The 27,045-nt window shown below is 53.9% G+C and overlaps 1 protein-coding gene across 4 annotated transcripts in view; it reads left to right on the top strand.

Moving 5' to 3' along the window:
• Positions 1-27,045, top strand: part of DNAH9 (dynein axonemal heavy chain 9) — a 328,292-nt gene that overhangs the window by 284,418 nt on the left and 16,829 nt on the right. For all 4 annotated transcript variants that reach the window (XM_068264551.1, XM_068264553.1, XM_068264552.1 and 1 more), the window contains 4 exons: positions 578-805; positions 2,702-2,893; positions 6,989-7,180; positions 10,434-10,604. In XM_068264551.1, the coding sequence (XP_068120652.1) occupies positions 578-805; positions 2,702-2,893; positions 6,989-7,180; positions 10,434-10,604 (783 nt within the window). The remainder of the gene's footprint in view (positions 1-577; positions 806-2,701; positions 2,894-6,988; positions 7,181-10,433; positions 10,605-27,045) is intronic.

The following is a 27,045-nucleotide window of genomic DNA, read 5'->3' on the forward strand; positions in this document are numbered from 1 at the left end:
TGTGTGTGTGGTCCAAAGCCAACAGTGCTGGGGGGAGGGGCCAGTGTGACATACCAGCGCGTGTGGCCCAGAGCCAACAATGCTGGGGGAGGGGCCAGTGTGACATACCAGTGTGTGGTCCAGAGCCAACAGTGCTGGGGGAGGGGCCAGTGTGACATACCAGTGTGTGGTCCAGAGCCAACAGTGCTGGGGGAGGGTCCAGTGTGACATACCAGAGTGTGTGGCCCAGAGCCAACTATGCTGGGGGAGGGGCCAGTGTGACATACGTGTGTGTGTGTGTGTGTGTGTGTGTGTGTGTGTGTGTGTGTGTGTGTGTGTGTGTGTGGAGGGGGGGACCAGTGCACACTACCAATGTAAAGGGTGGGGGAGGGCAGTGCTGCATTCAAGGGGGGGGGGGGGACCAGTGCTGCAGTACGAGGGGGAGTTGGGGGAAGGGTGGGGCAACCAGTGCTGCAGTGAGAGACCAGTGCGGGAGGGGGGCGGGGTTGCATGAAAGGGGGGGGGCAGTTCTGCAGTGCAGGGAGTTGTTGTATGAATTACAAGTGGTGACTTTGTGTTCCTCCTCATTATTGGGCAGAACATTCACCTGGTGGCCAAGTGGCTGAGCACCCTGGAGAAGAAGTTAGAGCACCACAGTGAGGGTAGCCACCCGGAATTCCGAGTCTTCATCAGTGCCGAGCCGGCCGGCTCCCCCGATGGACACATCATTCCTCAGGGGATTCTGGAGAACTCCATCAAGATCACCAATGAGCCCCCTACTGGAATGCATGCCAACCTACACAAAGCGCTGGACAACTTCACCCAGGTCAGCCTTCCTAACGCCTTGTGTGTAATGCTGCTTCCTACACAGAGCTGCATTTCCCATGATTCATAGCTGCCAATACGCAATCACCCAGGTCAGCCATCCTTACGCCATGCTGTCACCTCGTGTGTAATGCTGATTCCTACACAAAGCTGCATTTCCCATGATTCATAGCTGCCAATGCGCAATCACCCAGGTCAGCCATCCTTACGCCATGCTGTCACCTTGTGTGTAATGCTGCTTCCTACACAAAGCTGCATTTCCCATGATTCATAGCTGCCAATACGCAATCACCCAGGTCAGCCATCCTTACGCCATGCTGTCACCTTGTGTGTAATGCTGCTTCCTACACAAAGCTGCATTTCCCATGATTCATAGCTGCCAATACGCAATCACCCAGGTCAGCCATCCTTACGCCATGCTGTCACCTTGTGTGTAATGCTGCTTCCTACACAAAGCTGCATTTTCCATGATTCATAGCTGCCAATACGCAATCACCCAGGTCAGCCATCCTTACGCCATGCTATCACCTCGTGTGTACTGCTGCTTCCTACACAGAGCTGCATTTCCCATGATTCATAGCTGCCAATGCGCAATCACCCAGGTCAGCCATCCTTACGCCATGCTATCACCTCGTGTGTAATGCTGCTTCCTACACAGAGCTGCATTTCCCATGATTCATAGCTGCCAATACGCAATCACCCAGGTCAGCCATCCTAACGCCATGCTGTCACCTCGTGTGTGATGCTGCTTCCTACACAGAGCTGCATTTCCCATGATTCATAGCTGCCAATGCGCAATCACCCAGGTCAGCCATCCTAACGCCATGCTATCACCTCGTGTGTACTGCTGCTTCCTACACAGAGCTGCATTTCCCATGATTCATAGCTGCCAATACGCAATCACCCAGGTCAGCCATCCTAACGCCATGCTGTCACCTCGTGTGTGATGCTGCTTCCTACACAGAGCTGCATTTCCCATGATTCATAGCTGCCAATGCGCAATCACCCAGGTCAGCCATCCTAACGCCATGCTATCACCTCGTGTGTACTGCTGCTTCCTACACAGAGCTGCATTTCCCATGATTCATAGCTGCCAATACGCAATCACCCAGGTCAGCCATCCTAACGCCATGCTATCACCTCGTGTGTACTGCTGCTTCCTACACAGAGCTGCATTTCCCATGATTCATAGCTGCCAATACGCAATCACCCAGGTCAGCCAGCCTTACGCCATGCTGTCACCTTGTGTGTAATGCTGCTTCCTACACAGAGCTGCATTTCCCATGATTCATAGCTGCCAATACGCAATCACCCAGGTCAGCCATCCTTACGCCATGCTGTCACCTCGTGTGTACTGCTGCTTCCTACACAGAGCTGCATTTCCCATGATTCATAGCTGCCAATACGCAATCACCCAGGTCAGCCATCCTTACGCCATGCTATCACCTCGTGTGTACTGCTGCTTCCTACACAAAGCTGCATTTCCCATGATTCATAGCTGCCAATACCGAATCCCAATGGCTGGGGCCATCTCGCAGTTCTTCTGGCCTTGGGGTGACAACATAAGTAAGCCAACAATGAGTAACTCCTGTAGTCATCCCAACACAGGAAGTCCAGCCAGATTCTCCCGGGAAACATGAGAGATAGCAGAGAGGAAAGGATACAACCTAGTGTTCTGAGATTGTACACGTATGTGGGAGTAACATGTTAATATGTTGCCACCTTGTGATTTCATTTCCCATTTTATGTATCCCAGAATGTTCTTAGCTTTAGCTGCTGCTGCTTGGCATTGGATGTGGTTGTTTCCTGTCAGGCTGTAGCAGATGGAGGAGGTATCGTGTACAATGTGTCCCTCCTGATTACCCGTTATTCTCACTCTGTGATGTTTGTCACACAGGACACTCTGGAGATGTGCGCTCGGGAGACGGAGTTTAAGAGCATCCTGTTTGCTCTTTGTTACTTCCACGCAGTGGTGGCAGAGAGGAGGAAATTCGGGCCTCAGGGCTGGAACCGATCCTATCCCTTCAACACCGGAGACCTCACCATCTCTGTCAATGTGCTGTACAACTACCTGGAGGCCAACGCCAAGGTAAGATTGCAGAGACACCCATCAATCACCTCCTGTCACCCCCTAGCACACCTATCCATCAGATCAGGCCGTAATTTGCCCCGTGTGGGCTCCTGATCACTCGGCCAAACTCTCAGATCCCCCTCATACCCCCTTCCGATCACCTCCCCAGTGCATTGATTGCATCTATTTTCCCCTCTAATCACCCCCTGAGACACCCATCAATCACATTCCCGTGTTCTCTGCTGCCATGTCCAGGTCACGATTTGAGAACATCCTGCACTTCAGTGCCAATACAACCTGTCATCTAAGAGGCCACCCTGCTTATGACCGGTTCCACAAAATTCGGACCCTCATAGACCACCTGTCATCAAAATTTGCAGATGCTTATACCCTCTGAACAGTCATTTTGAGGCATTTGGTTTCCAGACTACTCACGGTTTTGGGTCCCTAAAATGCAAAGGCAGTATGGGAACCCCACAAGTGACCCCCATTTTAGAAAAAAGACACCCCAAGGTATTCCGTTAGGTGTATGACGAGTTCATAGAAGATTTTATTTTTTGTCAAAAGTTGGCGGAAATTGATTTTTATTGTTTTTTTCACAAAGTGTCATTTTCCAATAAAAACAATAAAAAACAATTTTCCAATAAAAAACAGTAAAAATCAATTTCCGCTAACTTGTGACAAAAAATAAAATCTATTAACTCACCATACACCTAATGGAATACCTTGGGGTGTCTTCTTTCTAAAATGGGGTCACTTGTGGGGTTCCTATGCTGCCCTGGCATTTTAGGGGCTCTAAACCGTGAGGAGTAGTCTAGAAACCAAATGGACTTTGGGCCTCTTAGCGCACCTAGGCTGCAAAAAAGTGTCACACGTGGTATCGCCGTACTCAGGAGAAGTAGTATAATGTGTTTTGGGGTGTATTTTTACACATACCCATGCTGGGTGGGAGAAATATCTCTGTAAATGGACAATTGTGTGTAAAAAAAAATCAAAAAATTGTCATTTACAGAGATATTTCTCCCACCCAGCATGGGTATACGTAAAAATACACCACAAAACAAATTATACTACTTCTTCTATTTTTACGTATACCCATGCTAGGTGGGAGAAATATCTCTGTAAATGACAATTTTTTGATTTTTTTTTACACACAATTGTCCATTTACAGAGATATTTCTCCCACCCAGCATGGGTATGTGTAAAAATACACCCCAAAACACATTATACTACTTCTCCTGAGTACGGCGATACCACGTGTGACACTTTTTTGCAGCCTAGGTGCGCTAAGGGGCCCAACATCCTATTCACAGGTCATTTTGCGACATTTGGTTTCAAGACTACACCTCATGGTTTAGGGCCCCTAAAATGCCAGGGCAGTATAGGAACCCCACAAGTGACCCCATTTTAGAAAGAAGACACCTTAAGGTATTCCGTTAGGTGTATGACGAGTTCATAGAAGATTTTATTTTTTGTCACAAGTTAGCGGAAATTGACACTTTGTGAAAAAAAAAAATCAATTTCCGCTAACTTGTGACAAAAAAAAAAATCTTCTGTGAACTCACCATACTCCTAACAGAATACCTTGTGGTGTTGTCTTTCTAAAATGCGGTCACTTGTGGGGTTCCTAAACTGCCCTGGCATTTTAGGGGCCCTAAACCATGAGGAGTAGTCTTGAAACTAAATGTCTCAAAATGACCTGTGAAATCCTAAAGGTACTCATTGGACTTTGGGCCCCTTAGCGCAGTTAGGGTGCAAAAAAGTGTCACACATGTGTTCTTGCCGTACTCAGGAGAAGTAGTATAATGTGTTTTGGGGTGTATTTTTACACATATCCATGCTGGGTGGGATAAATATCTCTGTAAATGGACAATTGTGTGTAAAAAAAAAATTGTCATTTACAGAGATATTTCTCCCACCCAGCATGGGTATGTGTAAAAATAAACCACAAAACACATTATACTACTTCTCCGGAGTATGGCGGTACCATGTGTGGCACTTTTTTTTGCACCCTAACTGCGCTAAGGGGCCTAAAGTCCAATGAGCCCCTTTAGGCTTTACAGGGGTGCTTACAATTTAGCACCCCCCAAAATGCCAGGACAGTAAACACACCCCACAAATGACCCCATTTTGGAAAGTAGACACCCCAAAGTATTCAGAGAGGAGCATAGTGAGTCCGTGGTAGATTTCATTTTTTTTTTTTTTTTTGTCACAAGTTAGCAGAAATGGAAACTCTTTTTTTGTCTCAAAGTGTCATTTTCCGCTAACTTGTGACAAAAAATAAAATCTTCTATGAACTCACCATGCCTCTCAGTGAATACTTTGGGATGTCTTCTTTCCAAAATGGGGTCATTTGGGGGGTATTTATACTATCATGGAATTGTAGCACCTCATGAAACATGACAGGTGCTCACAAAAGTCAGAGATGCTTCAAAATGGGAAAATTCACTTTTGGCACCATAGTTTGTAAACGCTATAACTTTTACCCAAACCAATAAATATACACTGAATGTTTTTGTTTTTTTTATATCAAAGACATGTAGCACAATAAATTTGGACAAAAATGTATACAGAAATTTTACTTTATTTGACAAATTTTATCACAGAAAGTAAAAAAAAAAAAATCATTTTTTTTGACAAAATTCATGTCTTTTTTGATAAATACAATAAAAACTAAAACTTGCAGCAGCAAACAAATAGCACTAAAAGAAAGCTGTATTAGTGACAAGAAAAGGAGGTAAAATTCATTTAGGTGGTAGGTTGTATGACCGAGCAATAAACCGTTAAAGCTGCAGTGGTCTGAATGGAAAGGAGGGTTAAGGCTCTGGTCCTTAACCCTCCTGGCGGTTTATAAAAAATCCGCCAGGGGGCAGCAAAGTCTTTTTTTTAATTTTTTTTTTTATTTTTTCATGTAGCGAGACAAAGTCTCGCTACATGATAGCCGCGATAGCCGCGATCGGAGACGGACGCGATGGGCGGCATGACGTCACCGACGTCGTGACGTCATTGGGAGACCCGATCTACCCCTCAGCGCTGCCTGGCACTGATTGGCCAGGCAGCGCACGGGGTCTGGAGGGGGGCCTCACGGCGCGGGGAGGGCAATCAGAGGGCACACGCAGCTAGCAAAGTGCTAGCTGTGTGCTGCAAAAAAAATTTATCAAAATCGGCCCACTAGGGCCTGAGAAATCCCCCTGCGCGGCATAGCCCGTGCTCAGCACGGGCTTACCGCCAGGAAGGTTAAGGGGCGAAAAGACTGTGGTCCTCAAGTGGTTAATAACACATATAGTAATCAGCCAATCACGTGGCAGCAGCAGCTCAGTGCGTTTAGGAATCTAGTTGTGGAGAAAAAGTTGCTGAAGATGATACAGAGCATCAGGGTGGAGGATAAAGAGGATTCAAGTAACTTTGAACGTGGCATAATTGTTGGTGCAAGGAATGATGGTCTAAACATTTCAGAAACTGCTGATCTGCTGGGATTCTCACACATAACCATCTCTAGGGCTAACAGAGAGCAGTCCCCAAAAAAGTAAATATCCAAGACTTTTACATCTACCACCCTTGTCCTTATCTCCTGAACTCTGGCTGTTTTATCTCGCACGTGTGTTCTATCTCCTGACCTCTGGCTGTTCCACCTCCTGACCGTGACTGTTCCATCTGCCACCCTTGTCCTGTCTCCTGACCTCCAACCATCCCATCTCCCACATGTTTCCAGTCTCCCGACCACCGGCTGTTCTGTCTCCCTTGTGTCCCATCTCCTGACCTCCAACCAGTGTACGAGAGAATGGTGCTGGAGACTTGGGCGCAGGATTCAGCCAGTGTATGGCTGATCCTGCTGCCGCACAAGTCCCGGCCGTATTAAATACTATTCCCCCTCCAGGCCGCCATGGATGGTGGGGAATGAAATAATTCGGCTTCCAGCAATTGCTGGAATCCGAATTATTATGTTTTAAAAATAACTTCAGCTCTGTCTTCTGACGGCGCTGAAGTTCTCCCTGTGCCGTCTCCTGCCCTCCAACCATCCCATCTCCCACGTGTTTTTAGTCTCCCAACCTCCGGCTGTTCTGTCTCCCACATGTGTCCCGTCTCCTGACCTTGGGCTGTTTTACCTTCCAGGTCCCGTATGATGACCTGCGTTATCTGTTTGGTGAGATCATGTACGGTGGTCACATCACAGATGATTGGGACAGACGCCTCTGCAGAACCTACCTGGAAGAATTTATTAAGCCGGAGATGCTGGAAGGAGAGCTGTTCTTGGCACCTGGGTTCCCGCTCCCTGGAAACATGGACTATAATGGCTACCATCAGGTAAGGCAGTTTTGACATTGACACCGGTTCCTTCTGTTGGCCAGACTCTCTTTCCCTCACCTGTAACCCTGCACTTGTCACCACTGTGCCACTCCTTATCTGTCCCTATGCATGTGACGGGGCTCTTGGTAAGGAGTCACGTATGATCTACAAGTCTGTTGCACCTGAAAGTTGATTGTTGCAGATCTCATCAAGTCAGGAAGTCCCTTTATAGCAGATGTCTAAATTACATCAATTTTAGGGTCTGGGGATAAGACAGACTTAAAGAGACACTGAAGCGAAAAAAAATAATGATATTATGATTTGTATGTGTAGCACAGCTAAGAAATAAAACATTAAGATCAGATACATCAGTCTAATTGTTTCCAGTACAGGAAGAGTTAAGAAACTCCAGTTGTTATCTCTATGCAAACAAGCCATTAAGCTCTACGACTTTCAAAGTCGTGGAGAGGGCTGTTATCTGACTTTTATTATCTCAACTGTAAGTGAACAGTTTTCTTTTTATCTGCCAGAGGAGAGGTCATTAGTTCACGGACTGCTCTGAAAGAATCATTTTGAATGCTGAGTGTTGTGTAATCTGCACATATTATAGAGTGATGCAATGTTAGAAAAAACACTATAAACCTGAAAATAAAAGTATGAGAATATTTTCTTTGCTGCTAATCTTCTAGTAATTATTCATAGTACACAACCAATTCAATATATCATATATTTTTTTCGCTTCAGTGTCTCTTTAAGGTGGCCACTAACGGTCCAATTTCTAGCGAAAAATAATTTGAGCGATTAGAAATTCTGATCGAAAGAAAAATCGTTCACTACACCATCGGCGAACCAATCTTTGCTTCCTATCTATCACAACCAACAAGAAAATCCAAATTTTGTTTTGACAAAAATCCAATTGGAGGACTATTTTTATAATCGTTTGAAATCGATTGTGCGCATCAACTGAGATTATTTGCAACCAATCCAATCAGAATTTTTGATCGCTCAAACGATTTTTCGCTAGAAATTGGACCGTTAGTGGCCACCTTTAAAAGTCTACAAAGAAAATCCTAAAACTTTGGACTTGCCCCCATTGTTGTCTTCAGGTCATCTGACATCAGCAGCGCTCCCTGCAGGGGGTGGAGCCACACAGAATCCTAGGGAAGCCTTAGAACAAGGCCTGCCTGACCTGCTCCCCCACTCCGGGTCATGGCCTAAGCTTAGTGTGACCTTCCACATTGGCTTTTGTGGACTTGGATGCACATTAGGAAGATGTGACACCACGCTCGATTCACTAAAGCAGGGGCGTAACTAGAAGTCCCCGGGCCCCCCCCCCCCCCGCAAGAATTTGCCATTTTGGGGGGCAGGAGGGGTCGCAGCATGAGGGGAGAGCTTTGCACATCAGCGGGGAGGGGGGAAGATCCCCCTCCCTGACCTCGCGCGCTCCCCTCCTGCATCTATTTAAGTGTCGGCAGCAGCAGCCATAATTCCCTACATTCACCACCGGAGGTCTCCAATCTGCAAGGGCTTCACATTACTTCCTGCAGGAAGTAATGTGAAGCCCTTGCAGATCAGAGACCTCCGGTGGTGAATGGAGGTAATTATAGCTGCTGCCGCTGCTGCCACTTAGATAGATGCAGGAGGGGAGCGCAGAGGGGAGAGCCCGAGGTGAGGTAGGGGGGGGGACTGTCCCCCCTCCCTGCTGATGTGCAAACCTCTCCCCTCATGCTGCGACTCCTCCTGCCCCCCCAAAATGGCCATGAGCAGGCGGGCGGGTCCCCCCCCCCCCCCCGCAGGACTGCATCCCCTATTGTTACGCCAGTGCACTAAAGCGTGATATCAGAGTTATCACGTGTTAAAGCTTTTCACCCGAAAACGCGCGCGTGAACCGTTGCGCGTGAAAAGTTTAGCAATCGCGTGTACGGCGTTTCACTTCACGCAATAAGTATGCTTTTCACGTGATAAAAGCATGGAACGCGGTAGTACACTACAACATTTTGAGTGTGACTCACAACTGCAGATTGTGCTGTATTTAGAACATTGGAATGCAGCTTAAAGAGACACTGAAGCGAAAAAAAATATATGATATAGTGAATTGGTTGTGTACTATGAATAATTACTAGAAGATTAGCAGCAAAGAAAATATTCTCATACTTTTATTTTCAGGTATATAGTGTTTTTTCTAACATTGCATAATTCTATAATATGTGCAGATTACACAACACTCAGCATTCAAAATGAGTCTTTCAGAGCAGTCTGTGAAGTAATGACCTCTCCTCTGGCAGAGGAAAAGTAAATAGTCCAGGAACAGTTGAGATAATAAAAGTCAGATAACAGCCCTCTCCAGGACTACCTTAGTCGGAGAGCTTAATGGCTTGTTTGCATAGAGATAACAACTGGAGTTTCTCAACTCTTCCTGCACTGGAAACAATTAGACTGATGTATCTGATCTTAATGTTTTATTTCTTAGCTGTGCTACACATACAAATCATAATATCATCATTTTTTTTTTTCGCTTCAGTGTCTCTTTAAAGCACACCAGAGCACCACCAACTTTTAGAGGCAAAAAACAGCTGATAAATGTTGAGGAGCAATCATTCTTATAAACACATGCATCATTGCATTTAGCGCGCTCAATAGTTTGCGCACGCAAAGTTCTACTCCGATAGCGCGCAAAGTTTTTCATCATATGACATTCCACCTTTGCGCGTAAAGTCATTAGTTATCGCGTGCAAACCTTTACACGCTTGAAATCGTGCGCAAAAGCTGTCGTGATAAGCGTTATCACACTTCAGTGAATTGAGCGAGCCTCAAGTGAGGTTAGGGCTCTCACGTAGTTAGAGCCACCAATACGTAATTCTGAAGGTAACTGCTTGTGACACCTTCTCATCCTCTGAAATGAAACACCCATAATGCATCACTCCAGATTAGTGGGTGGAGCGATGCTTATTATTCCTGTATGACCCAGAGAGCCAGGTGTCCACCTGGAGCTGCTGCCTTATAGACCTCCTGTAGCCCCACCGCTCCAGCTTCCATCTGGTAGTCTTCACCAGCCATGACTATGTATGTGCTGAGGATTGGGGGAGTAGAGATATGGGGTGCCACCAGAAGACCAATGCACAGATGGGGGAGGAGTGGGAAGATATAGAATGCCCTGTCCAGTGGGTGAAGATCTCAGACACCCCTCTCCTTGGTACAGGATCGATGTATTATGTAGCAGACTTCCATAGAAGTTTCCTCACTAAACATTATTCTGCCCCCTCCATTGCAGTACATTGATGATGCCTTACCAGCGGAGTCTCCTTATCTGTACGGCCTTCACCCCAACGCCGAAATCGGCTTCCTGACCCAAACATCGGAGAAGCTCTTCCGCACAGTGCTGGAGATGCAGCCTCGAGACAGCAGCATGGGGGACGGAGGAGGGGTGACCCGTGAGGAGAAGGTAAGTCCCAGTTATTGCATGACACTGAGCTGCTAATAGCTGCACAGAGGTATACCTCTGTTGTCTTAGAGTACAGGTATAGATACCGTCCTGACAGCCGTTTCACGGTAACTACAGTACTGCTTTCTCAATCTGCTATGCCTGTAATGCCTATCTACACTACTAGCTGGCCCTAACCTGTCCCTGCCCTGCACACCGCCAGCTGACGTCTAACCTGTCCCTGCCTGGCACACCACCAGCTGACGCCTAACCTGTCCCTGCCTGGCACACCACCAGCTGACGCCTAACCTGTCCCTGCCTGGCACACCGCCAGCTGACGTCTAACCTGTCCCTGCCCTGCACACCGCCAGCTGAAGCCTAACCTTTCCCTGCCTGGCACACCGCCAGCTGAAGCCTAACCTTTCCCTGCCTGGCACACCGCCAGCTGACGCCTAACCTTTCCCTGCCTGGCACACCAGTAGCTGACGCCTAACCTGTCCCTGCCTGGCACACCAGTAGCTGACGCCTAACCTGTCCCTGCCTGGCACACCGCTAGCTGGCCCTAACCTGTCCCTGCCTGGCACACCGCTAGCTGGCCCTAACCTGTCCCTGCCTGGCACACCGCCAGCTGACGCCTAACCTGTCCCTACCTGGTACACCGCCAGCTGACGCCTAACCTGTCCATGCCTGGCACACCGCTAGCTGGCCCTGACCTATCCCTGCCTGGCACACCGCTAGCTGGCCCTAACCTGTCCCTGCCTGGCACACCGCCAGCTGACGCCCAACCCGTCCCTGCCTGGGACACCGCCAGCTGACGCCAACCCGTCCCTGCCTGGCACACCGCCAGCTGACGCCTAACCTGTCCCTGCCTGGCACACCACCAGCTGACGCCTAACCTGTCCCTGCCTGGCACACAGCTAGCTGGCCCTGACCTATCCCTGCCTGGCACACCGCTAGCTGGCCCTAACCTGTCCCTGCCTGGCACACCGCCAGCTGACGCCCAACCTGTCCCTGCCTGGGACACCGCCAGCTGACGCCAACCTGTCCCTGCCTGGCACACCGCCAGCTGACGCCTAGCCTGTCCCTGCCTGGCACACCGCCAGCTGACGCCTAACCTGTCCCTGCCTGGCACACCACCAGCTGACGCCTAACCTGTCCCTGCCTGGCACAACACCAGCTGACGCCTAACCTGTCCCTGCCTGGCACACCACCAGCTGACGCCTAACCTGTCCCTGCCTGGCACACCACCAGCTGACGCCTAACCTGTCCCTGCCTGGCACACCAGTAGCTGACGCCTAAGCTGTCCCTGCCTGGCACACCACCAGCTGACGCCTAACCTGTCCCTGCCTGGCACACCACCAGCTGACGCCTAACTTGTCCCTGCCTGGCACACCACCAGCTGGCCCTAACCTGTCCCTGCCTGGCACACCACCAGCTGGCCCTAACCTGTCCCTGCCTGGCACACCACCAGCTGACGCCTAACCTGTCCCTGCCTGGCACACCACCAGCTGACGCCTAACCTGTCCCTGCCTGGCACACCACCAGCTGACGCCTAACCTGTCCCTGCCTGGCACAACACCAGCTGACGCCTAACCTGTCCCTGCCTGGCACACCACCAGCTGACGCCTAACCTGTCCCTGCCTGGCACACCACCAGCTGACGCCTAACCTGTCCCTGCCTGGCACACCAGTAGCTGACGCCTAACCTGTCCCTGCCTGGCACACCACCAGCTGACGCCTAACCTGTCCCTGCCTGGCACACCACCAGCTGACGCCTAACTTGTCCCTGCCTGGCACACCACCAGCTGGCCCTAACCTGTCCCTGCCTGGCACACCACCAGCTGGCCCTAACCTGTCCCTGCCTGGCACAACGCTAGCTGACGCCTTACCTGTCCCTGCCTGGCACACCGCTAGCTGGCCCTAACCTGTCCCTGCCCTGCACACCGCCAGCTGACGCCTAACCTTTCCCTGCCCGGCACACCGCCAACTGACGTCTAACCTGTCCCTGCCCTGCACACCGCCAGCTGAAGCCTAACCTTTCCCTTCCTGGCACACCGCCAGCTGACGCCTAACCTTTCCCTGGCTGGCACGCCACTAGCTGACGCCTAACCTGTCCCTGCCTGGCACACTACTAGCTGGCGCTAGGGATGAGCGTAATGACCTAATTACGAATTTCCGAAATTTCGCGAAATTACTACAATTACGATTTTAGCAGTAATCGAAATTTCGTAATTTTCGCAAATTACGCAAATTTTCGTAATTACGATTAAACCTTGCTGTTACCAGCCAGACGCACTAACCAATTGCACCACAGCCAGCCTAGCATTTAGCATTGTGAAACCATCCTCTGCTAGGCATGATTTCATTTTTGCACCTCACTCTATCGCATGGTCCAATCACAAAGCCCTGCACCCAGCATGTGTCTCATATGACTGTCTACAAGTAAGATTTAGGTTAGCAGTCTATTTAGTGTGTGTTTGGTGGTATGGTGGTGAGCATAGCTGTCTTCCATGTGGTTGGCCTGGGTTTGATCCCTGGACATGTCATGAATGTGAGTATGGTTTTGAAATACGAGAGAGAGAGAGAGAGAGAGAGAGAGAGAGAGAGAGAGAGAGAGAGAGAGAGAGAGAGAGAGAGAGAGAGAGAGAGAGAGAGAGAGAGAGAGAGAGAGAGAGAGAGAGAGAGAGAGAGAGAGAGAGAGAAGGAGGAGGCTGGCTGGCTGTGCTATTCATTTTAGGCGTCTAGAGGCATAGAAACCCTTACAAACCTGAAACAGTAAAATTTCGGTTGGAGACACGAAATTCGTCATTACGGGAGTGAAATTTCGATTACGAAATTGTAAATTACGATTTGAAAATTAATTACGAAATTACGAATTTGGGTCGTAATGTTAAATTTCGCATTCGTAATAAAAGCAGTTCGAAATTTCGAAAATTTCAGCTCATCTCTAGCTGGCGCCTAACCTGTCCCTGCCTGGCACACCACTAGTTGTCGCCAAACCTGTCCCTGCCTGGCACACCGCTAGCTGGCGCCTAACCTGTCCCTGCCTGGCACACCGCTAGCTGGCGCCTAACCTGTCCCTGCCTGGCACACCGCTAGCTGACGCCTAACCTGTCCCTGCCTGGCACACCGCTAGCTGGCTCTAACCTTTCCCTGCCTGGCACACCGCTAGCTGACGCCTAACTTTTCCCTGCCTGGCACACCGCTAGCTGACGCCTAACCTGTCCCTGCCTGGCACACCGCTAGCTGACGCCTAACCTTTCCCTTCCTGGCACACCGCCAGCTGACGCCTAACCTTTCCCTGGCTGGCACGCCACTAGCTGACGCCTAACCTGTCCCTGCCTGGCACACTACTAGCTGGCGCTAGGGATGAGCGTAATGACCTAATTACGAATTTCCGAAATTTCGCGAAATTACTACAATTACGATTTTAGCAGTAATCGAAATTTCGTAATTTTCGCAAATTACGCAAATTTTCGTAATTACGATTACGAAATTTAGTATTTTAAAGTTTGCAAAGGTTTCTATCCCTCTAGATGCCTAAAATGAATAACCAACCAACCAACCAACTCCTCCTCTCTCTCTCTCTCTCTCTCTCTCTCTCTCTCTCTCTCTGTAGTCTGTAGTAGTATTTCAAAACCATACTCACATTCATGACATGTCCAGGGATCAAACCCAGGCCAACCACATGGAAGACAGCTATGCTCACCACCATACCACCAAACACACACTAAATAGACTGCTAACCTAAATCTTACTTGTAGACAGTCATATGAGACACATGCTGGGTGCAGGGCTTTGTGATTGGACCATGCGATAGAGTGAGGTGCAAAAATGAAATCATGCCTAGCAGAGGATGGTTTCACAGTGCTAAATGCTAGGCTGGCTGTGGTGCAATTGGTTAGTGTGTCTGGCTGGTAACAGCAAGGTTACAGGTTCAATTCCATCCAGGCATGTCTTTTCCTTTTGCGTTCAACAGTTGTCCAAACAGAGCCAACAGAGCCCCAGATAGCCATGTAGAGTTAGGTCACAGCTAGCCTGGCTGTGGTGCAATTGGTTAGTGCATCTGGCTGGTAACAGCAAGGTTACAGGTTCGATTCCATCCAGGCATGTCTTTTCCTTTTGCGTTCAACAGTTGTCCAAACAGAGCCAACAGAGCCCCAGATAGCCATGTAGAGTTAGGTCACAGCTAGCCTGGCTGTGGTGCAATTGGTTAGTGTGTCTGGCTGGTAACAGCAAGGTTACAGGTTTGATTCCATCCAGGCATGTCTTTTCCTTTTGCGTGCGCGCGCTGCGCCATAGAACCCCATGGGGTATTTTGCGTGCGTAAAACTTTACGCATGCAAAACTTTGTGCTCGGTGTTTGGACAACTGTTGAACTCAAAAGGAAAAGACATGCCTGGATGGAATCGAACCTGTAACCTTGCTGTTACCAGCCAGACACACTAACCAATTGCACCACAGCCAGGCTAGCTGTGACCTAACTCTACATGGCTATCTGGGGCTCTGTTGGCTCTGTTTGGTCAACTGTTGAACGCAAAAGGAAAAGACATGCCTGGATGGAATCGAACCTGTAACCTTGCTGTTACCAGCCAGACGCACTAACCAATTGCACCACAGCCAGCCTAGCATTTAGCATTGTGAAACCATCCTCTGCTAGGCATGATTTCATTTTTGCACCTCACTCTATCGCATGGTCCAATCACAAAGCCCTGCACCCAGCATGTGTCTCATATGACTGTCTACAAGTAAGATTTAGGTTAGCAGTCTATTTAGTGTGTGTTTGGTGGTATGGTGGTGAGCATAGCTGTCTTCCATGTGGTTGGCCTGGGTTTGATCCCTGGACATGTCATGAATGTGAGTATGGTTTTGAAATACGAGAGAGAGAGAGAGAGAGAGAGAGAGAGAGAGAGAGAGAGAGAGAGAGAGAGAGAGAGAGAGAGAGAGAGAGAGAGAGAGAGAGAGAGAGAGAGAGAGAGAGAGAGAGAGAGAGAGAGAGAGAGAGAGGAGGCTGGCTGGCTGTGCTATTCATTTTAGGCATCTAGAGGCATAGAAACCCTTACAAACCTGAAACAGTAAAATTTCGGTTGGAGACACGAAATTCGTCATTACGGGAGTGAAATTTCGATTACGAAATTGTAAATTACGATTTGAAAATTAATTACGAAATTACGAATTTGGGTCGTAATGTTAAATTTCGCATTCGTAATAAAAGCAGTTCGAAATTTCGAAAATTTCAGCTCATCTCTAGCTGGCGCCTAACCTGTCCCTGCCTGGCACACCACTAGTTGTCGCCAAACCTGTCCCTGCCTGGCACACCGCTAGCTGGCGCCTAACCTGTCCCTGCCTGGCACACCGCTAGCTGACGCCTAACCTGTCCCTGCCTGGCACACCGCTAGCTGGCTCTAACCTTTCCCTGCCTGGCACACCGCTAGCTGACGCCTAACTTTTCCCTGCCTGGCACACCGCTAGCTGACGCCTAACCTGTCCCTGCCTGGCACACCGCTAGCTGACGCCTAACCTGTCCCTGCCTGGCACACCGCTAGCTGGCGCCTAACCTGTCCCTGCCTGGCACACCGCTAGCTGACGCCTAACCTGTCCCTGCCTGGCACACCGCTAGCTGGCTCTAACCTTTCCCTGCCTGGCACACCGCTAGCTGACGCCTAACTTTTCCCTGCCTGGCACACCGCTAGCTGACGCCTAACCTGTCCCTGCCTGGCACACCGCTAGCTGACGCCTAACCTGTCCCTGCCTGGCACACCGCTAGCTGGCGCCTAACCTGTCCCTGCCTGGCACACCGCTAGCTGACGCCTAACCTGTCCCTGCCTGGCACACCGCTAGCTGGCTCTAACCTTTCCCTGCCTGGCACACCGCTAGCTGACGCCTAACTTTTCCCAGCCTGGCACACCGCTAGCTGACGCCTAACCTGTCCCTGCCTGGCACACCGCTAGCTGACGCCTAACCTGTCCCTGACTGGCACACCGCTAGCTGACGCCTAACCTGTCCCTGCCTGGCACACCGCTAGCTGGCTCTAACCTTTCCCTGCCTGGCACACCGCTAGCTGACGCCTAACCTGCCCCTGCCTGGCACACTGCTAGCGGACGCCTAACCTGTCCCTGCCTGGCACACCGCTAGCTGCCTCTAACCTTTCCCTGCCTGGCACACCGCTAGCTGACGCCTAACCTGTCCCTGCCTGGCACACCGCTAGCTGGCTCTAACCTTTCCCTGCCTGGCACACCGCTAGCTGGCCCTAACCTGCCCCTGCCTGGCACACCGCTAGCTGACCCTAACCTGCCCCTGCCTGGCACACCGCTAGCTGACCCTAACCTGCCCCTGCCTGGCACACCGCTAGCTGACCCTAACCTGCCCCTGCCTGGCACACCGCTAGCTGGCCCTAACCTGTCCCTGTCTGGCACACCGCTAGCTGACCCTAACCTGCCCCTGCCTGGCACACCGCTAGCTGACGCCTAACCTGCCCCTGCCTGGCACACCGCTAGCTGACCCTAACCTGCCCCTGCCTGGCACACCAGTAGCTGACGCCTAACCTTTCCCTGCCTGGCACACCGCTAGCAGACACCTAACTTTTCCCTGCCTGGCACACCGCTAGCTGACCCCTAACCTGTCCCTGCCTGGCACACCAGTAGCTGACGCCTAACCTGCCCCTGCCTGGCACACTGCTAGCGGACGCCTAACCTGTCCCTGCCTGGCACACCGCTAGCTGGCTCTAACCTTTCCCTGCCTGGCACACCGCTAGCTGACGCCTAACCTGTCCCTGCCTGGCACACCGCTAGCTGGCTCTAACCTTTCCCTGCCTGGCACACCGCTAGCTGGCCCTAACCTGCCCCTGCCTGGCACACCGCTAGCTGACCCTAACCTGCCCCTGCCTGGCACACCGCTAGCTGACGCCTAACCTGCCCCTGCCTGGCACACCGCTAGCTGACCCTAACCTGCCCCTGCCTGGCACACCAGTAGCTGACGCCTAACCTTTCCCTGCCTGGCACACCGCTAGCAGACACCTAACTTTTCCCTGCCTGGCACACCACTAGCTGACGCCTAACTTTTCCCTGCCTGGCACACCGCTAGCAGACGCCTAACTTTTCCCTGCCTGGCACACCGCTAGCTGACGCCTAACCTGTCCCTGTCTGGCACACCGCTAGCTGACGCCTAACCTGTCCCTGCCTGGCACACCGCTAGCTGACGCCTAACCTGCCCCTGCCTGGCACACCACTAGCTGGCCCTAACCTGTCCCTGCCTGGCGCACCACTAGCTGACCTTAACCTTTCCCTGCCTGGCACACCGCTAGCTGACGCCTAACCTGTCCCTGCCTAGCACACCGCTAGCGGACACCTAACTTTTCCCAGCCTGTCACACCGCTAGCTGACGCCTAACCTGCCCCTGCCTAGCACACCGCTAGCGGACACCTAACTTTTCCCAGCCTGTCACACCGCTAGCTGACGCCTAACCTGCCCCTGCCTGGCACACCGCTAGCTGACCCTAACCTGTCCCTGCCTGGCACACTGCTAGCTACGCCTAACCTGCCCCTGCCTGGCACACCACTAGCTGGCCCTAACCTGCCCCTAGCTGGCCCTAACCTGTCCCTGCCTGGCACACCGCTAGCTGACGCCTAAACTTTCCCTTCCTGGCACACCGCCAGCTGACGCCTAAGCTTTCCCTGGCTGGCACGCCACTAGCTGACGCCTAAACTGTCCCTGCCTGGCACACCACTAGTTGTCGCCAAACCTGTCCCTGCCTGGCATATCGCTAGCTGGCCCTAACCTGTCCCTGCCTGGCACACCGCTAGCTGACGCCTTACCTGTCCCTGCCTGGCACACCGCTAGCTGACGCCTAACCTGTCCCTGCTTGGCACACCGCTAGCTGACGCCTAACCTGTCCCTGCTTGGCACACCGCTAGCTGACGCCTAACCTGCCCCTGCCTGGCACACCAGTAGCTGACGCCTAACTTGTCCCTGCCTGGCACACCGCTAGCTGGCCCTAACCTGTCCCTGCCTGGCACACCGCTAGCTGGCCCTAACCTGTCACTACCTGGCACACCACCAACGGACGCCTAACCTGTCCCTGCCTGGCACACCACCAGCTGGCCCTAACCTGTCCCTGCCTGGCACACCACTAGCTGACGCCTAACCTGTCCCTGCCTGGCATATCGCTAGCTGGCCCTAACCTGTCCCTGCCTGGCACACCACTAGCTGACGCCTTACCTGTCCCTGCCTGGCACACCGCTAGCTGACGCCTAACCTGTCCCTGCCTGGCACACCGCTAGCTGACGCCTAACCTGTCCCTGCCTGGCACACCACCAGCTGGCCCTAACCTGTCCCTGCCTGGCACACCACTAGCTGACGCCTAACCTGTCCCTGCCTGGCATATCGCTAGCTGGCCCTAACCTGTCCCTGCCTGGCACACCACTAGCTGACGCCTTACCTGTCCCTGCCTGGCACACCGCTAGCTGACGCCTAACCTGTCCCTGCCTGGCACACCGCTAGCTGACGCCTAACCTGTCCCTGCCTGGCACACCGCCAGCTGACGCCTAACCTGTCCCTGCCTGGCACACCGCCAGCTGACGCCTAACCTGTCCCTGCCTGGCACACCACCAGCTGGCCCTAACCTGTCCCTGCCTGGCACACCACCAGCTGACACCTAACCTGTCCCTGCCTGGCACACCACCAGCTGACACCTAACCTGTTCCTGCCTGGCACACCACCAGCTGACACCTAACCTGTCCCTGCCTGGCACACCACCAGCTGGCGCTAACCTGTCCCTGCCTGGCACACCACCAGCTGACGCCTAACCTGTCCCTGCCTGGCACACCACCAGCTGGCCCTAACCTGTCCCTGCCTGGCACACCACCAGCTGGCCCTAACCTGTCCCTGCCTGGCACACCACCAGCTGGCCCTAACCTGTCCCTGCCTGGCACACTACTAGCTGGGCCTTACCTCTCCCTGCCTGGCACACCGCCAGCTGACGCCTAACCTGTCCCTGCCTGGCACACCGCCAGCTGACGCCTAACCTGTCCCTGCCTGGCACACCGCTAGCTGACCCTAACCTGTCCCTGCCCTGCACACCGTTAACTGACGCCTAACCTGTCCCTGCCCTGCACACCGCCAGCTGAAGCCTAACCCTTCCCTTCCTGGCACACCGCCAGCTGACGCCTAACCTGTCCCTGCCCTGCACACCGCCAGCTGAAGCCTAACCTTTCCCTTCCTGGCACACCGCCAGCTGAAGCCTAACCTTTCCCTTCCTGGCACACCGCCAGCTGATGCCTAACCTTTCCCTGGCTGGCACACCGCCAGCTGACGCCTAACCTGTCCCTGCCTGGCACACCGCCAGCTGACGCCTAACCTGTCCCTGCCTGGCACACCACCAGCTGACGCCTAACCTGTCCCTGCCTGGCACACCACCAGCTGGCCCTAACCTGTCCCTGCCTGGCACACCACCAGCTGGCCCTAACCTGTCCCTGCCTGGCACACCACCAGCTGACTCCTAACCTGTCCCTGCCCGGCACACCACCAGCTGACTCCTAACCTGTCCCTGCCCGGCACACCGCCAGCTGACGCCTAACCTTTCCCTGCCCGGCACACCGCCAGCTGACGCCTAACCTTTCCCTGCCCGGCACACCGCCAACTGACGTCTTCACCTGTCCCTGCCCTGCACACCGCCAACTGACGTCTAACCTGTCCCTGCCCTGCACACCGCCAGCTGAAGCCTAACCTTTTCCTGCCTGGCACACCGCCAACTGACGTCTAACCTGTCCCTGCCCTGTACACCGCCAGCTGAAGCCTAACCTTTCCCTGCCTGGCACACCGCTAGCTGACGCCTAACCTGCCCCTGCCTGGCACACCGCTAGCTGACGCCTAACCTTTCCCTGCCTGGCACACCAGTAGCTGACGCCTAACCTGTCCCTGCCTGGCACACCGCTAGCTGACGCCTAACCTTTCCCTGCCTGGCACACCGCTAGCAGACGCCTAACTTTTCCCTGCCTGGCACACCGCTAGCTGACGCCTAACCTTTCCCTGCCTGGCACACCGCTAGCAGACGCCTAACTTTTCCCTGCCTGGCACACCGCTAGCTGACGCCTAACCTTTCCCTGCCTGGCACACCGCTAGCAGACGCCTAACTTTTCCCTGCCTGGCACACCGCTAGCTGACGCCTAACTTTTCCCTGCCTGGCACACCGCTAGCTGACGCCTAACCTGTCCCTGCCTGGCACACCGCTAGCTGACGCCTAACCTGTCCCTGCCTGGCACACCGCTAGCTGACGCCTAACCTGTCCCTGCCTGGCACACCGCTAGCTGACGCCTAACCTGTCCCTGCCTGGCACACCGCTAGCTGACGCCTAACCTGTCCCTGCCTGGCACACCGCTAGCTGACGCCTAACCTGTCCCTGCCTGGCACACCGCTAGCTGGCTCTAACCTTTCCCTGCCTGGCACACCGCTAGCTGACGCCTAACCTGTCCCTGCCTGGCACACCGCTAGCTGACGCCTAACCTGTCCCTGCCTGGCACACCGCTAGCTGACGCCTAACCTGTCCCTGCCTGGCACACCGCTAGCTGGCTCTAACCTTTCCCTGCCTGGCACACCGCTAGCTGGCCCTAACCTGCCCCTGCCTGGCACACCGCTAGCTGGCCCTAACCTGCCCCTGCCTGGCACACCGCTAGCTGACGCCTAACCTGTCCCTGCCTGGCACACCACTAGCTGACGCCTAACCTGTCCCTGCCTGGCACACCGCTAGCTGGCTCTAACCTTTCCCTGCCTGGCACACCGCTAGCTGGCTCTAACCTTTCCCTGCCTGGCACACCGCTAGCTGACGCCTAACCTGTCCCTGCCTGGCACACCGCTAGCTGGCTCTAACCTTTCCCTGCCTGGCACACCGCTAGCTGGCCCTAACCTGCCCCTGCCTGGCACACCGCTAGCTGACGCCTAACCTTTCCCTGCCTGGCACACCGCTAGCTGCCGCCTAACCTGTCCCTGCCTGGCACACCGCTAGCTGCCGCCTAACCTGTCCCTGCCTGGCACACCGCTAGCTGACGCCTAACCTGTCCCTGCCTGGCACACCGCTAGCTGACGCCTAACCTGTCCCTGCCTGGCACACCGCTAGCTGGCTCTAACCTTTCCCTGCCTGGCACACCGCTAGCTGACGCCTAACCTGCCCCTGCCTGGCACACCACTAGCTGGCCCTAACCTGTCCCTGTCTGGCACACCGCTAGCTGACGCCTAACCTGCCCCTGCCTGGCACACCACTAGCTGGCCCTAACCTGTCCCTGTCTGGCACACCGCTAGCTGACGCCTAACCTGCCCCTGCCTGGCACACCACTAGCTGGCCCTAACCTGCCCCTGCCTGGCACACCACTAGCTGACCCTAACCTGCCCCTGCCTGGCACACCGCTAGCTGGCTCTAACCTTTCCCTGCCTGGCACACCGCTAGCTGACGCCTAACCTGTCCCTGCCTGGCACACCGCTAGCTGGCTCTAACCTTTCCCTGCCTGGCACACCGCTAGCTGGCCCTAACCTGCCCCTGCCTGGCACACCGCTAGCTGACCCTAACCTGCCCCTGCCTGGCACACCGCTAGCTGACGCCTAACCTGCCCCTCCCTGGCACACCGCTAGCTGACCCTAACCTGTCCCTGCCTGGCACACCGCCAGCGGACGCCTAACCTGTCCCTGCCTGGCACACCGCCAGCTGACGCCTAACCTGTCCCTGCCTGGCACACCAGTAGCTGACGCCTAACCTTTCCCTGCCTGGCACACCGCTAGCAGACACCTAACTTTTCCCTGCCTGGCACACCGCTAGCAGACGCCTAACTTTTCCCTGCCTGGCACACCGCTAGCTGACGCCTAACTTTTCCCTGCCTGGCACACCGCTAGCAGACGCCTAACTTTTCCCTGCCTGGCACACCGCTAGCTGACGCCTAACTTTTCCCTGCCTGGCACACCGCTAGCTGACGCCTAACCTGTCCCTGCCTGGCACACCGCTAGCTGACGCCTAACCTGTCCCTGTCTGGCACACCGCTAGCTGACGCCTAACCTGCCCCTGCCTGGCACACCACTAGCTGGCCCTAACCTGTCCCTGCCTGGCACACCACTAGCTGACCTTAACCTTTCCCTGCCTGGCACACCGCTAGCTGACGCCTAACCTGTCCCTGCCTAGCACACCGCTAGCTGACGCCTAACCTTTCCCTGCCTGGCACACCGCTAGCTGGCCCTAACCTGTCCCTGCCTGGCACACCACTAGCTGACCTTAACCTTTCCCTGCCTGGCACACCGCTAGCTGACGCCTAACCTGTCCCTGCCTAGCACACCGCTAGCGGACACCTAACTTTTCCCAGCCTGGCACACCGCTAGCTGACGCCTAACCTGCCCCTGCCTAGCACACCGCTAGCGGACACCTAACTTTTCCCAGCCTGGCACACCGCTAGCTGACGCCTAACCTGCCCCTGCCTGGCACACCGCTAGCTGACCCTAACCTGTCCCTGCCTGGCACACCGCTAGCTACGCCTAACCTGCCCCTGCCTGGCACACCACTAGCTGGCCCTAACCTGCCCCTAGCTGGCCCTAACCTGCCCCTGCCTGGCACACCGCTAGCTGACGCCTAACCTGCCCCTGCCTGGCACACCGCCAGCGGACGCCTAACCTGTCCCTGCCTGGCACACCGCTAGCGGAGGCCTAACTTTTCCCTGCCTGGCACACCGCTAGCAGACGCCTAACTTTTCCCTGCCTGGCACACCGCTAGCTGACGCCTAACTTTTCCCTGCCTGGCACACCGCTAGCTGACGCCTAACTTTTCCCTGCCTGGCACACCGCTAGCTGACGCCTAACTTTTCCCTGCCTGGCACACCGCTAGCTGACGCCTAACTTTTCCCTGCCTGGCACACCGCTAGCTGACGCCTAACCTGTCCCTGCCTGGCACACCGCTAGCTGACGCCTAACCTGTCCCTGCCTGGCACACCGCTAGCTGGCTCTAACCTTTCCCTGCCTGGCACACCGCTAGCTGACGCCTAACCTGTCCCTGACTGGCACACCGCTAGCTGACGCCTAACCTGTCCCTGACTGGCACACCGCTAGCTGACGCCTAACCTGTCCCTGCCTGGCACACCGCTAGCTGACGCCTAACCTGTCCCTGCCTGGCACACCGCTAGCTGGCTCTAACCTTTCCCTGCCTGGCACACCGCTAGCTGACGCCTAACCTGTCCCTGACTGGCACACCGCTAGCTGACGCCTAACCTGTCCCTGACTGGCACACCGCTAGCTGACGCCTAACCTGTCCCTGCCTGGCACACCGCTAGCTGACGCCTAACCTGTCCCTGCCTGGCACACCGCTAGCTGGCTCTAACCTTTCCCTGCCTGGCACACCGCTAGCTGACGCCTAACCTGCCCCTGCCTGGCACACTGCTAGCGGACGCCTAACCAGTCCCTGCCTGGCACACTGCTAGCGGACGCCTAACCTGTCCCTGCCTGGCACACCAGTAGCTGACGCCTAACCTGTCCCTGCCTGGCACACCGCTAGCTGACGCCTAACCTGTCCCTGCCTGGCACACCGCTAGCTGGCTCTAACCTTTCCCTGCCTGGCACACCGCTAGCTGACGCCTAACCTGCCCCTGCCTGGCACACCGCTAGCTGACGCCTAACCTGTCCCTGCCTGGCACACCGCTAGCTGGCCCTAACCTGTCCCTGCCTGGCACACCGCTAGCTGGCCCTAACCTGCCCCTGCCTGGCACACCGCTAGCTGACCCTAACCTGCCCCTGCCTGGCACACCGCTAGCTGACGCCTAACCTGCCCCTGCCTGGCACACCGCTAGCTGACGCCTAACCTGCCCCTGCCTGGCACACCGCTAGCTGACGCCTAACCTGCCCCTGCCTGGCACACCGCTAGCTGACGCCTAACCTGCCCCTGCCTGGCACACCGCTAGCTGACCCTAACCTGCCCCTGCCTGGCACACCGCTAGCTGACGCCTAACCTGCCCCTGCCTGGCACACCGCTAGCTGACCCTAACCTGTCCCTGCCTGGCACACCACTAGCTGACGCCTAACCTTTCCCTGCCTGGCACACCACTAGCTGACGCCTAACCTTTCCCTGCCTGGCACACCACTAGCTGGCCCTAGCCTGTCCCTGCCTGGCACACCAGTAGCTGACGCCTAACCTGTCCCTGCCTGGCACACCGCTAGCGGACACCTAACCTTTCCCTGCCTGGCACACCGCTAGCTAACGCCTAACTTTTGCCTGCCTGGCACACCGCTAGCAGACACCTAACTTTTCCCTGCCTGGCACACCGCTAGCTGACGCCTAACCTGTCCCTGCCTGGCACACCGCTAGCTGACGCCTAACCTGTCCCTGACTGGCACACCGCTAGCTGACTCCTAACCTGTCCCTGCCTGGCACACCGCTAGCTGACGCCTAACCTGCCCCTGCCTGGCACACTGCTAGCGGACGCCTAACCTGTCCCTGCCTGGCACACCGCTAGCTGGCTCTAACCTTTCCCTGCCTGGCACACCGCTAGCTGACGCCTAACCTGTCCCTGCCTGGCACACCGCTAGTTGGCTCTAACCTTTCCCTGCCTGGCACACCGCTAGCTGACGCCTAACCTGTCCCTGCCTGGCACACCGCTAGCTGACGCCTAACCTGTCCCTGCCTGGCACACTACTAGCTGACGCCTAACCTGTCCCTGCCTGGCACATCACTAGCTGGCCCTAACCTGTCCCTGCCTGGCACACCACTAGCTGACGCCTAACCTTTCCCTGCCTGGCACACCACTAGCTGACGCCTAACCTTTCCCTGCCTGGCACACCACTAGCTGGCCCTAGCCTGTCCCTGCCTGGCACACCACTAGCAGACGCCTAACCTGTCCCTACCTGGCACAACACTAGCTGGCCCTAACAAGGACTTAGGCGAGCTAGGTACACCAGCTGATGTGGACAACCGATACACACCAGGCCACTACTAAGGCTAATTCAGTAGTATCATTTAGGGTTATTACCTTGGTTCAGAAGGATGAAGCTATCAGCGTGGTTTGTCAATGGAGGTGGAGATGATGAACAGGCATATGAGCCCACATGCAATAAGCAACTGGAAGCAGCAGTCCAGGCAATCTCATGCAACATTATGCAGTAGATATTCCAGATGACATACAGTTTGTGTGGAATGGTAGATGGTCCAGATGCAAGCAAGATGTTTATCAGATGATAATGGTTCCAGGTATAATGAAGTTCAGATAAATTTGTATGTGAAGTGGTTCCAGTAGCAAAGATGGTTTAGGCAGTATGAGTATAGTATATATGCAACTGTAGTCAAGATGGGAATTGGTAAGCGTATACTTATCGTCCAGATTAGTTACATGCAAGAAGTATCCAATATCCAGGCAACGGTTAGTCTAGGCGGCAAAAAAGGGGTGTCCAGTAAACAAGCAGTGGTTGGTCCAGAGGGCAAACAAGGGGTATCCAGTAACAGGCAGTAGTCGGTCCAGGCAGCAGACAAGGGAATCCAGGAAGCAAACAAAGGTTGATCACAACAGAGAAGAGTAGTCAAATACAAGCCGAGGTCAATATCCAGGTAACAGAGTTCAGGAGTGCACACCCAGCAACTAGCCACAGCCATGCTTATCACGAGCGATGACTGGGAGCACTCTGCACATTTAAATATCAATTATTCTCCAATCAGTGGCCGACCACCTTCTGCACAACCAATCACACAGCAAGGCCCTGTCAGATAAGCTGACCCCGCTCTAGTCAGCTGAGCGGGTCAGCTGACTTCTGTTTACCTTTGCGGAGGGTGTACTGTGAACGCGTCCTCCGCCTATCAGCGTGTGCGGACCGTGAGTCACCGGCAGGGCCGGCAGCGGAGAACAAGCGACGAGACCCGGAAGTGACAGACTCTGCCTTGGTCTCGGAGGCACTTTCATTGTTTACAGGCAGATCCCTTATAGGCCCAAAACTTTACTCCCCCCCACGGCAAAGTTGCGATTTGCGGCAAAAACAAAAGGTGAATTTTGGTGCCCGATACGGCCGCACCTTCCTTTGCTGCTAATGAAGGCTTTTACAATAGGTTCCATTTGTTCCGAAAGGGCTCCTGCCCCATTTTTTCCTGCTTTGCCCCAACCTATGGCAAGCACCCCCCATAATCCTTCACTTCACACTAATAAACACTGATAGGCTACAGCTGGTGGGGTGGGGGGTGTCCTACCACTCCACTGACAGAGAAAGCAAGCTGTATGGTAACTATGGTAACTAACTGCTACAGTAATATTACCCGAGCTGCAAGTCTGCAATGCTAAATAATATATACGTATGGCAAACCTTACAGAGCTATACATATGTAAAATATATAGGGGTTGGCATATGTTTCTGTATTAGCTGCACAATTAGCAGTGGAGTGGTTGGACTCCTATACTGGGGAACCTATACCTGGCTTCCTGTACTGTTTTTTTGTATATGTTACGGCCAAAACCAGAAATCGTCCAA

This window comes from Hyperolius riggenbachi, chromosome 12 (genome assembly GCF_040937935.1).
Source record: "Hyperolius riggenbachi isolate aHypRig1 chromosome 12, aHypRig1.pri, whole genome shotgun sequence".
NCBI lineage: Eukaryota > Metazoa > Chordata > Amphibia > Anura > Hyperoliidae > Hyperolius > Hyperolius riggenbachi.